This window comes from Medicago sativa, chromosome 6 (genome assembly GCF_051527215.1).
Source record: "Medicago sativa cultivar Bolivia chromosome 6, Bolivia_mono, whole genome shotgun sequence".
In the NCBI taxonomy this organism is placed as follows: Eukaryota; Viridiplantae; Streptophyta; class Magnoliopsida; order Fabales; family Fabaceae; genus Medicago; species Medicago sativa.
The window spans coordinates 71,849,541-71,862,781 of record NC_140754.1 but is presented as its reverse complement, the minus strand read 5'-3'; the positions used below and the strand labels follow the sequence as shown (position 1 = coordinate 71,862,781).

Genomic DNA, 13,241 nt, shown 5'->3' with positions numbered 1-13,241 from the left:
ATAAACAGTTCAGATTTGTCAGCATATAGACAAAAACAATGTTGTATCAAACACCCCAGAAGACTATGCATAGGCAAATTGTAGTGTACAAATACACACATTTCAAATTAACTAATTTGATCATTTAATAAACAGTTCAGATTTGTCAGCATATAGACAAAAACAATGTTTTTTGACTGATACATAATGTTTTCATAAAATGGCAAATCAGATTGATTTAAACACACATTCAATCAAATTATAAGAAAATACTTTAACGAAAATAGTATGAAATAACACAAATTATCCATAGGTTACATCAAAATATTCAAACACAAGATTAAAACCATCATTTGTTTAAATGTTACAACGATAACAACATAAAACTATCGGGTAGCCCTAACACGCCTACGATGATAAACCCGCCCCCCATGAACGTCTAGCCGAATTGCTTCCAAACTCTGCCATTCAACACTCCCCCTCTTCACAGCACCACTACCCATGACAGATAAAACATGGCCTCCCCAAATTCCTTGGGGAGAGATTGAAGGCCATGAAAATTTTGAAACATAAGAAATTAAATGACAATGTAAAGATCTTAAAACTAACAGTTAAAGCCAAACTAAAACAACAAAGACTTATTGATTTTGATTTTTCAATCATAGATGTCTTGATATTAGCTAACACCACTACTCCCCATGCATAGTCATTGATCTTCTTAAAATCCAAAAGCAGCAAATAATCTGGTAGGTTGGTCCTTGTTCAGGTAGGAAGCAAAGCAGCTCCTAGGAGGTGTAATATGTAGGAATTTGCATAGACCTCCACACCCACTCTAGAAACCCCGACACGTTGAAAGTGAGCTCGTAGTTTTTCTAGATCAACCCCACCTTTCAAGTGTGGTTTTGAACTAACTTTGAGTATATTCTCTGCATCAGGCCTTTCCAAGCTAAATGGTCTACGAGTATTTAGGTAGCACCCTTCACCTGCCACAATCATATCAAGATTTTTGTTAATGTCATATTGCATATTCCTATTATAAAAAATATTCAAAACAAATATCGAGATAGTCACCGGCATCCCATCAATGGGAAGTCATGTGATGTAGAAGATGTCCTCTAGCCTGAAATCTAAATGAAACTGATTCTCATAATTTCCAAATCGAAAACAGTCATCTTGTGGTTGATAAAATCTTGAGAGAGCATCCACAAAATTCAGGGGTATGTGTAAACTCTCTTCCCTTTCCGCAACATCTCTTGGACATCGAGCAAGAATCCAAAACAAGTTCCTTCAATTATACTTGCGATTTGATTATCTAGAATCCAAGACATGTTTTGTTCAAGCTATATAGAATAAAATACCAACCAACATGTGAATAACCACCAAATTGTGAATAAAAAAAAAATGTGAATAAATATAGATGATAGAAAAATGAGAATTACTTTTCCCACCCTGTGTAATTCTCGCGCGTCCTATTTTTCTTCAAAAATGCCCCTGTCCGGATTAAGTTTTTCGAATCAGATTGTTAGTATTTTCCAGACTTTAAAATCCGGAATGTTCTTTTTCCAGAATTTATTTATTTTAGCCTTTTCAAATTCATGTAATAAAATGCAAATAAACATAAAAAAAAAAAAACAGAATTAAGAAAACATAAAGATAAAAAGAACTCATTTTATTAATATATGAATAATAATTACAATAATGTTGAAGCTTTTTAAGCTTATTACATAAGAACCTAAAACTATTTCTAAGGGGAATGGGGTAAGCTATACCAGTGGCTCCAACCACTGGTGGAGAGGAAAGAGGGGGGAGGAAAGAGGATGGAGGGGAAGAAGAAAACAATGCTGGCGAGGGCACATGGGCCTCTAGGGAACAAGAGACCATGATGGTCAATATGACACCAAACAGACCAACCTCAGACCTAGACTGACCAACATGACCCCCAGATGAACCGCACTTCTTAGCAGCGCGGTTCCATCCCCATTGACCGTTCATACAATCCCTGAAAATTTCCAAAGAGGCCTCTTTCTATGAAAGGCCAACGATGGAAACACATGGTTGTAGAAGGAAAAGGAGTAGAGTGTGGGAGAGGTTTGTGTGAGAAATGGTGGGGGAGATGGATGGTATTTGTAGGAAACTTGGGTCAAAAAACCATTAATAGGGGACAAAAAAGTGTTTTTTTGACCTGACCACCGCCCAAAAACGTTTTCTTTGTGGTGCAGACCAGCTGCCAAAGGTGTTTGATGCAGTTCAGATTATATAATCCGGAAGGAACCATTACTTTTCGGATTTTGTAATCCGAATTAATACGATCCTGGTGAAACAATGGGAAACTTTGGCTCTTTCTGTAGGATGAATAGTGGTTCGGATTATATAATGCAGATTGCTTCAGCATAAGATTCTTTTGTGTGATCCACAATGCAACGATAGTTTATGTGGTCCACAACGCCCAGATACCTCTATAAATAGGGGTCCCTGTTCTCATTACAAGTAAATTACACAAAAAAAAATCATGAAATTCCCTGGCTTTGATCCGAACACCAAGTTGGCAGCAGTCTACTACAACGGGGGAAAACCACCCCATCTGTTTAGGATTCGCAAAGAAGTAACCATCTCTGAGCTGAAGGATCAACTGGATCAAGTCAACCGTCAACTCAACCACAGAGACAAGAGGAGGGTGATCGGTGTTGAATATCGATGTCCATTGTCCGACTCAGCCAGATCTCTTCGGTTCAGCCGGATGAAACTCACGAACGACGACGACGTGAGAACCATGTTCTCTATCTTTGGTCAGCACAGTACTAGAGGACCGATCGAGTTGGATGCTTCGTTGGTTAGATCTGCTGAACAAATTAAAAAAAGTTTGATCCGGTCCAGGAACTACGAAGAGATCAGGGCTCTGCTGGAGGGATCAGAGGAAGAAGTTAGTTTAGATGATCCGTGATAATGTGCTATGTTTTAACTAATCGCGTATTTTATGTTGTTTTAATTACGTGTTAGTTGTATGTTGTTGAATTAAGTTGTTGCATTATGTTTTGAATAATATATATTATTTAAACTTTCATTATGTTTTAATTTACGTCAAAGATGTTCATTTAAACGCTAAAATAGTCCGAATTCAACTCACGTTTTTTAGGGTATAAGTACAATCCGGATTACAAAATTCGGACTGCCTCAGCATAGAATTCTTTTGTGAGGACCACATTGCACCGACAATTTTTGAGGTCCACAACATCCATAAACCTCTATAAATAAGTGTTTCTGGTTTTCATCTTCATTTCCATCAAAAACACACAAACACACCAAAGAAACCATGAAAAAATTTGTCATTGTACTGAAGATCTTTCTAATGTTGTCGCAAATAAATTGCTCTCTATTTGACAGAATTATGAAGATCTTCACCATGTTGCTGCCAAAAATATATAGATAGATAGATAGATACAAAGCTTCTGAACTTGATATATAGATATGAACATCAAGAGGTTTCTATGAGTTAGATCTTGCTGCCTGCCTGATGAATAAGTCATTTGTCAAGGCAGTAGGATCTAACTCAAGAAATCCTCTTGAAACACCTTGCCTTTCTTCATTATGTTGCAAATTCATCATTTTTGTTATTATGGTTTTTTTGAACTATTTATTTGTCTTATGTTGTTTTTATTTATGTTATGTACCTTTGTTTTATTTTTTTTTCCAAATCATTCGCCATGAAAACGCTCCAAATATAGGGTCTGATGCAGTTCGGATTTTTTAATCCGGACAAACTTCATGCATTTCGGGATATAAAATCCGTAACCCCTCAGTTTATTTTGAACGGTGGCGTTTCACCAAAGGTTTGGCCGATTAGTGGAGTTTGAATGCATTTTTTGACGGTTTTGAATGTGGAACACTTTTTATTTCACTCTACTTATGACCTATGACTGATTTAAGGTTATAAAAAGGCTTGGATCTTCAACAATTTCCTTCATACTTCACTTCACCTCCTTTCTTACATTTTCTTCAATTTTTTTTAATTTTTTAGGTAGTTTCTAGGTGTGTCTGTGGTGTCATGGTCATTGTTGACCGTTCATACGACCCCTGCAATTGCATTGCAGCTTATGTGGGGTTATATAACAGTCAACAGAGACCCTTGACATAAAAAAAAAAAACACAAAAATTTTATATCGTATTTTTCCGGATTTTAGTTTTCGGAAAGCACTAACAATTTAATTCGAAAAATAAAATCAGGACTAGGGTATTTTTGAAATTTTTACAGGGTGCGTGAGAAGACAGCAGGGTGGAAAAATAATACTCTAAAAAAATATTACATGATTTAAACTAGGAAATTCTAAAAAACCCAAGGAAACTGCTTTGTAGTTTTTTTTAATCAACAACCTTAAGAACCATCTTGAATTTATTTAGTGTGTTTATACGATATCTACGACCCCTCTCAATTTGTAATCCAATACACGAATGAAGACTTTATTGTTTGATTCAAAGATATATAAATCCACAATTCAAATCTTGTGAACTGTTAGATTAGCGAACATTTATATATCTTTCAATCAAACAATAAATGTTCACAAGATTCTTCCTAAGCATCAACCTAAGTTTCATTGTTTTGTAGTTTCTTACCTAGCTGAATCTGAAATATTAGCTTTTGAGTTTCAAGATTTATTTTTGCTATTGTAAGTTATTTAACACAAAATATTATTAGTTTTACTTCAATTTTTAGTAGTATGTCTTGCCCTAGTATTAAAAACGAGCAATACTTTCATCATTCTACTTAGTAGCAGCAGAATGTAAGCCTATTTTGATATAGAAATTGAGGTCAAGGGCTATCACTTACATTTCTCATTTCATGGCTATATTCTTAAAATTCACACATGGCGAACAACCAATGAAGTATCAAAATCCCATTTATAACACAAAGTTTGAGGGACTCGTGTTGATGCTTCAAATCATGGGGTCACATTCACCGAATAAGGAAGACATTGCTCATTTTGGTCAAAATCTCTGCATCAAACGAGGCGTTGAGCACGGTAGATTATTGTTTAACACTCACTTTGGATCCAATAACTGCAATAAGGAGAGAGAGTGAGAGAGATAGATAGAGAGAGAGAACACGTTAGTTTGCAATTTTTCTTCATATTTGAATATTTTGGTAGTTAATAGGTCTCTGCTCCTCCTCCTCCTTCAGCTATCATTTATGCAATTCGCTGAATTATGAACCATTGTGTGTTTTTGGAATTCAAATTCTTCTTCCTTATTTCCACTCTAAAGTCATCTCTTCCTTTTTTTTTTTTTGCTATTTTTTCCTAAATTACTTATTTTTATGTACATTAAATATTAAATAAATTTTGTTTTAAATATAATTTTAGTCCCTACAAAATCCATGTACTACCCACTTTTCCTTAGAAAATTATATACAACATTTTCTCTTTTTTTCCTTCCACCTATGAAAAAAAATTGTAATATCTCGCTAAATTCTGAATAGACTGATGTATCAGTTGAATATGTCAGAACATAAATAAATTCTGAAGGGTTAATTATTTATTTAGAAATGCAAAGATATTCGGTAAATATTTCAACGGACTTGAGAAATTATATGGTTACGTGTAATTGTGTCTTTTTTCTTGAAGGGCACCTTGGCAACTTGGAACTTGAGATTTCTTTTACGGTCTGTTTGGTTTGAGAGACAGAGAAGGGGGAGGAGAGAAATAGGTAAGAAAGTGTCAATTTCTTTCGTTTGGAACACGAGAGAAACAGGTGCGACAGACTAAACCAGCGTGGGTCCCATACCTTTTTTCTTCTTCTCTAACCTGCGAAGAAAACAGAGAGAAAGCTTCCTTAATTCATTTTTCCATTAATGCCCATGTATCATCCTGCCTTGGAATTTTCCTTTTTAGTGGCAAAAAAAAATTACAGAATAAATCATCCTGCCTTTTTTTTTTGAATCAATAAATCATCCTGCCTTTTTTTTTTGAACAGCCAACTTTATTAATCACCCAACCTCATAAGACAGAGGAAGAGGCGAAAGAAAACAAACAAGAAAAACAACCCCAGCGTGAAGTAATACAGGGAGCAGCACAAATACAAGGAAAAGGAACTCCCTATACCGTACATACAAGGCAAGATCAGCACCAAAAAGAAAACTACAGCTGCATAACAGGAATAATAAATCATCCTGCCTTGTATCTGTGAAAGAAGTCCATAGAAGACAGGTTTTTGAGGAAATAGAAGACATAGGTTAAAAACAAATTGGATTTAATAATAACAATCTTTGATCAATTATCAAAAAACAATATTAATTTAAAACTGAAAATTTGTGTTTAGAGAAGGAGAAGTTAATACTAACAAAAAAATGATTATGGCTGAGACGAAAGGAAATAACGTGTCTGTATACCATCATGATCTTTGGGTTAACTATGGATGGATATTTATAAGTTGATTTAGTCAATTAAATTTAAAACTAAAAGTTATAATAAAAATATTTATCAATTCAAATTTATAATTTCTAAAATTACAAAAATAATCTAATATGTTACTTTCAATTAAAAAAAATCTAATAGGTTAAATTACTAGAAAATTGATTTTAAGTTATTTAAAAAATTAAATAAATAGCTCTAAAAACATTAAATTAATTTTTATATTAGGTTTTTCAACTAAGGGTATTTTGGTACATTTCAAAATAATCAACACTTCTTTCTTCTCTATCTCTTCTATCTATCTCTTATAACAAACAACCTATCAAATCAACTCTATTTCTCACTTATTTCTCTCTTTTCAAACTCTCTCTTACCTATTTCTCTCTTCACAATTTCTCTTCTACGCCAAACACTAAAGAAGTTGGAACCATTTTCTAGATCATTCTTCCAACTTCTTCTTCTCACTAGAAGCAATATTTCTCCTCCCTTCTCCCTCAAAAATTCGGTCCTCTCCATCCACCACCATAACCACCTCAAACTTCAACAATTCATCATGGATTCATCATATTAAGGCTTTAAGAGAGTTCTTTGTGAGGATTTAAGCAAGAGCCAAGTTTCAAAACTCACCTCTCCATCCATTTTTCTATAATCTTCATTTCCCTCCAATCTTATGAAAATCATCATGTGAGCTTGTTTTTACAACACCCATGATGGAATAATCACAATGTAAGTGACAAAATCCATTCCCCCCTCTCTCTTTCCCTTATGAACCGCTCTACCACCACATTATCACTATCATCACCTTTTGTTGGAATTAATTAATTTAAGCTTTCGTATACGTTGTATGTGTAATTTGAAGATGATTATGTGTGGTAATGGTATTTAGAAGCATGGTATGAAGAATGATCAAGAGCTAGGAGCATTGGTGTGAGAATTTGGAACCTAAAGTGTGTAAGTTGTTCCCATAAGCTATGATAAGTGATTATTGAGTGTAACATGTTAGAATTTTTGTATAACTGGCTTAGGAGATGTGTACACATGTTTGATTTGCTTCTGAAAATTTGAATTAAAATTGAATTGTCTAGAGGTCATAAGCTGTCGGTTAAGCTATTTTAGGAATTTCGCCTCAAATGACTAAGTTGTGGATTAAGCTGCTGTATAAGTGACTCATACGGCTGATTATACATGTTGTAACTGTTGTGTGAAATTTTGGATTGAAATTAATATGATAGAAACCATAAATTGCTAGTTAAGTTGTTTGGATAAAAGCTTAAGTTGGAATTTGAGCTGTTTCAGGTATAATTTTGTGATAACCAACTTAGAAGAGATATATTACATTGGTACATGAGTTATAGTGAAATGATAAGATGTTATATTAATGGAAAAGGTGCTTAAATGATAATTAAGCTCTTTTGGAAGTGCTTAAATGGGTAAAAAGTGAACTTCTGGTGCAAGGACTGAAATGAGAATTTTTGTATATGTTGGTTGATGAAGTAAGAGTATAACACAAGTGAGTTGAGTTGTTTTAAAAAAGGGCAAAGCTATAAGCTGGGACGTAAGTTGTTTTGGAAAAGTGATTATGGAGTTTTGGAGATAGCAGAAGCTACAGGTTGTTGATAAGCTGGTTTACAATTTTCCAGGTGTGATTAAAGATGAGTTCCTTTAGATAGAAACCCTACCTTGGGTAGTTTAATTTCCATGAAATTATATTATTTCACTTATTTTAGCTTATTAATTTATTTGTTAGTTTTCTTATGATAATATATAATTATCAGGGTATGCGAGTTTTTTTATAACCCTTTTAGGTATGACATATGACAACGATATGCCTAGAACATGAATAGACTAGCATGAGTAAGTTAATTATAAGTTAAAGACGAGATCACTACGTCTTTATTATATTATAATTATAAGAAAATCAATTAAGTTAAGTTATGATTCTCTAACTCCCCGTCAGTAGTGGAGTTGAGGTTATTTCATGTTTATAAGAAATTAGTTCATATTATTTTGGCTTAATTGCATGTTTGGTCCCTTATGTTTATTTTAGTTTTCAAGTTAGTCCCTTACGTTTTGAAAGTTTCAAGTTGGTCCCTTACGTTTTAAAAGTTTTCAAGTTGGTCCTTTACGTTTTGAAAGTTTCAAGTTGGTCCCTTATGTTTATTTTAGTTTTCAAGTTGGTCCCTTATGTTTATTTTAGTTTTCAAGTCGGTCCAAAACATAAGGGACCAACTTGAAAACTAAAATAAACATAAGGGACCAACTTGAAAACTAAAATAAACATAAGGGACCAACTTGAAAACTAAAATAAACATAAGGGACTAACTTGAAACTTTCAAAACGTAAGGGACCAACTTGAAAACTAAAATAAACGTATGGGACCAACTTGAAACTTTCAAAACATAAGGGACCAACTTGAAAACTAAAATAAACATAAGGGACCAAACATGCAATTAAGCCTATTATTTTAAAACATGCTTAAGTCGTGGCTATTGTTATCCTCGCCAGATAGGAAGAAATGTTCCCGCCAGTTGGAACGGGGTACTATCCGTAAGGATGACCCACACGACGACAAGAGGAGTATGGTGTTCCTGCTAGTAGGAATTTTCACAGGATATGTCATGGGAATAAATTTCGGGGTTAATCCACTCTGGTTTATTCTGTAAAATGAACTCATATAATAATGTTTGTTCAACGCTAACTTTCTAACATAAATATGAAAGATAATATGATTATGATTATGACAGTATGAGAAGAATCATGATAGTATACAGATAGAGATCCTAGTTATCCCCCGATCGCTCAGTTATACAGATTAGAACAGTATAAACCCAAAATGGGTTGAGTTTAAAAACAGATGCGATCATAGGTTCCCTGAGATTGCTTACAACCTAGGATAGGTGGAACTCACTGAGACATTTTGTATCACCCCAATCCCTTTTATTTTATTTCAGATGAACAGGTGGTTTGCAAGCAGGATGGTTCGTGATGAAATAGCGGAAGAAGCTGGACAATTATGTTACTTGTCACTTGCATGTATTTTGTACACGCCAGTAGTACTATTTCAATTGTATAGACAAGTAATTTTATAATTTGTTTAGATGAAATTTTTATTATAGTAATTTTAGTGTATTCAGTACCAATTTAACGCGCATGCTAAATATTCTGGATAAATTTAATATGGGTGTCCCATATTAAATTTATCTAGAATATTTAGCATGTACGTTAAACTTAGTACTGGATACATTAAAATTACAATAATAAAATTTTTCCTTTTGAACAATTTATAAAATTACTTGTTTCAAGCATTCGACGAAGTCCCACCTACATAGGACAAGTAAAATAATTGTCTAGATTCTTTTACTTGCTTTAGCACGAACCATCCTGCCATCTGGCAACCCGTGTATATGAAATAAAATAAAAGGATTTGGGTGAGACAAGATGTCTCAGTGAGTTCCACCTATCCTAGGTTGTAGGCAATCTTAGGGAACCTATGATCGCCATCGGTTTCTAAACTCAACCAATTTGGGTTTATACTATGCATGTTTGAGAGGTCGGGTGATAACTAGGATCATTGTCTGAATACTATCATGGTCTCTATAATCATATCATATTCTGATTCGTAATTATAATCATAATCATAGTCATCATCTTTAATATTTATGTTAGAAGTTAGCATTGAACAAACAATTATTATCTGGATTGATTTTTCAAAATAAACCCGAGTAGAGTAACCCCGAAATTTATTCCCATGACATAAACGGTGAAAATTCCAACTGGGGGGAACACCAGATTCCTCTTGTCGTCATGTGGGTCATACTTACGGATAGTGCCCTGTTCCAACTGGCGGTAACCTTTCGTATCCAAAATGGCGTGTATAGCAAAAGCCACGACTTAAACATGTTTTAAAATAATCTGAACTGATTTCTTATAAACATGAAATATCCTCAACTCCACTACTGACGGGGAGTTAGAGAGGCATGGCTTAACTTAATTGATTTTCTTATAATTATAATATTCTGAATCTGACAATAAAGACGTAGTGATCCCGTCTTTAACTTATAATTAACTTACTCATGATGTCGTATTCAGGTTATAAGCATATTGTTGTCATATGCCATTCCTAAAAGGGTTTTAAATTAATTCTCATCCCAGATAAACATATATTGTAATGAGAAAACTAACAAATAAATTTATAAGTTAAAATAAGTGAATTAATATAATTTCATGGAAATTAAACTACCCAAGGTGGGTTTTCTATCTAAAGGAACTCGCTTTGAATCACTTCTGGAAAATGCAAAGCAGCTTATCAATAACATGCAGCTTCTGCTGTAACACCCCATACCAGACGTATCTAGAAAGTCTGGCACGTGCGTTAATATTAGTACTGGATACATTAAAATATACAACATAAAATTTCTACGAATGAATAATATTTACATCAAGTCACGTTCGTATAAAACATAATACAATACAACTCATCCATACATAAAAATACATCCTTGATGTCCATAACGTCCTGCAGCTTTACGAACGAACCCTTGAAGTAATATCCATCCGGCTCCGAACATGCATAAACATCTTGCTTATCTGAAACAAATAAGGATTGGGATGAGACATAATGTCTCAGTGAGTCCCCCTAAATCCTAGGCTATAGGCAACCTCAAGGGGAAACCTACGGTCACCACGTGTCTACATTACAACCTGACGGTTGATTATACGTGTGTGGGGATTTGCATATCTAGACGGTGGTGCATACTAAAGCCGTCATAATCATATCTCACTTGTTATAGGCTTCTCATCCTATACATGTCATGGGGGTCGAAAGGGAACCTAGAACCACATTGCCAAGAATACGATCTACGTATCAAGGCCTAAACATATCATAATCATGGCACGATTCTAAACCGGACGTTTAGGGGAAACCTAAGATCGTCATCGGTATCATGTTCTTTACTTGCTCTATTCCATGCCTTATACTTGTCATATAGCATCTAATGCTCTTGTTCTTAAACATAAACGTGCATGGATTCGTTCTTGCTTGATCGTGAACATATCATAATCATAATCATAATCATACATAAACGTATCTAAGTTCATTCAATTATGTTAGCGTTGAACAAATAATTATTATCTGGATTCATTTTACGGATAGTCCCGGGTGGAGTAACCCCGAGATCAATCCCATACATGACCGATGTACGTACATCGGACTCCCTCGGTGTCGTGCGGGTCCCTTGCGGCTTAAACCGTTCCCCTTAGGTCGAGAACCTCCCGTATCCCCCTGGCGTGGATATCAAGAGACACGAGCACCTACGTCTTGTTAATTTCAGTGACATGCGGGTCCCTTACGGCTTGAATCGTTCCCCTTAGATCGAGAACCTCTTGTATCCCCCTGATGTGGATAGCAAGAGACATGTCACCTACTTATGATAATCATAGTCTTGTCGTACGTATACTTAAACATATTCATACTTGCTTGCTTATTACCTCGGACCCTTGAGTCGATCCGATTAGCGGTAAACTTATACTTGTTCATGCTTATACATACTTACTCTTAGTGGAGAGATTAACTAATCAATCCATGGGTTAACATGCTAACTTATCATACTTAATCATATGCGAAGAGATTACACTTCACGTCTTAACATTCTAGGGATTCTTACTAACATGCTATTTCTCGACACTATGTCGAGGCTCTAATTTCCACCCTTGCTTATTGATTATCTTGCTACCCCAACTTATATCGTATCTCGTCATATCATTCTTATCATGTACCATGCATTACCAAACATATTAAATACTTGCTTCATTCATGAGAGAACTCTTTAAAAGACCATCATATAGGACCTTGGTTTGAGGGGTTTATTTTCATAAAAAGATTGCACAGGAAACACCAGCTCGAAAGATGACAACAGGGCCTGAGGCAAACAAACTGTGCTCTTGCTCAGGCGTGCTCGCGAGGCGAGTGGCATTGCTCGCCGTGGCGAGTTGTTTTGCTCGCGAGGCGAGCAGCACCCCATGTTCGGCTGTCTTGCTCGCCATGGCGAGCTCACTAGCTCGCGAGGCGAGTTGTGACAGTCCAGCACCTGCATAATGGGTGTTTTTGACCCAAAAACCTCAAACCAATCATCCATATGCATATTACGACTCTAGAGGTCATAGAAAACATGTAAAAACATTCTTATGGCAAGTATTAACATGTATAGCATGCATGGCATAAAAAGGGGTAATCAATTCATTCATAAACCCTAGAATCTTCCTAGTTTCATACTTTCTAATAAGGACATAATCATGATCCCAAAGGGTGGGAAAAACTATCTATGGAACTCACCTAGCAAGTTTCTTGTAGCATCATCAAGTCCCAAGCTCAAACAATGAAAACCCTAGCTTTTGGTTCAACAATCCATTCTTCAATTCAACCTCAAATCATCTTTCCTTTGATTTTTTACCATGAATAAACCATAGCTTGCACCATCTTCTCTTGTCATCAACAAACTCTAATTCCTTCATAAACTTATTTTGAGGAGAAAGAGTGGAAACAACCCAACCAAAACTCCCATAACTTGGATGATCATAGAGAAACATAACCCACAAACTTGCCATGAGTAGAGGAAGACTTAGGAAGAATTTGTGGAAGAAAGAAGGAGAGAGGGTGGCGCAAGAGAAGAGAGAAGGAAGAGAAAGCTCTTGCCCAAAACCTAGAGAGAGAAAGAAGATTGGTAATGGGATATTTTGGTGTCTTTACCAAATATATATCCCTTCCCGTGCAATTACCAAATTACCCTTGCCTCTAACGTGTTAATTCCGACACTGATACTTATCTTGTTTTAAGCTGACATAACTTAATAAATATTTTCCATT

The 13,241-nt window shown here is 35.1% G+C and overlaps 1 protein-coding gene and 1 long non-coding RNA gene across 2 annotated transcripts; one reads left to right on the top strand and one right to left on the bottom strand.

Moving 5' to 3' along the window:
* Positions 1 to 289: 289 nt before the first annotated feature.
* On the bottom strand, positions 290 to 1,338 carry LOC146916673 (uncharacterized). Its single transcript, XR_015014000.1, has 2 exons — positions 1,051 to 1,338; positions 290 to 962 (listed from the first exon to the last, which is right to left on the bottom strand). It is a non-coding gene; the product is annotated as an uncharacterized LOC146916673 (long non-coding RNA).
* Positions 1,339 to 2,488: 1,150 nt separating this feature from the next.
* LOC146916672 (uncharacterized) lies at positions 2,489 to 2,920 on the top strand. Its single transcript, XM_085721694.1, has one exon. It carries the CDS (start codon positions 2,489 to 2,491, stop codon positions 2,918 to 2,920), a length of 432 nt encoding a protein of 143 aa, XP_085577820.1.
* The last annotated feature ends 10,321 nt before the right edge of the window (positions 2,921 to 13,241 follow it).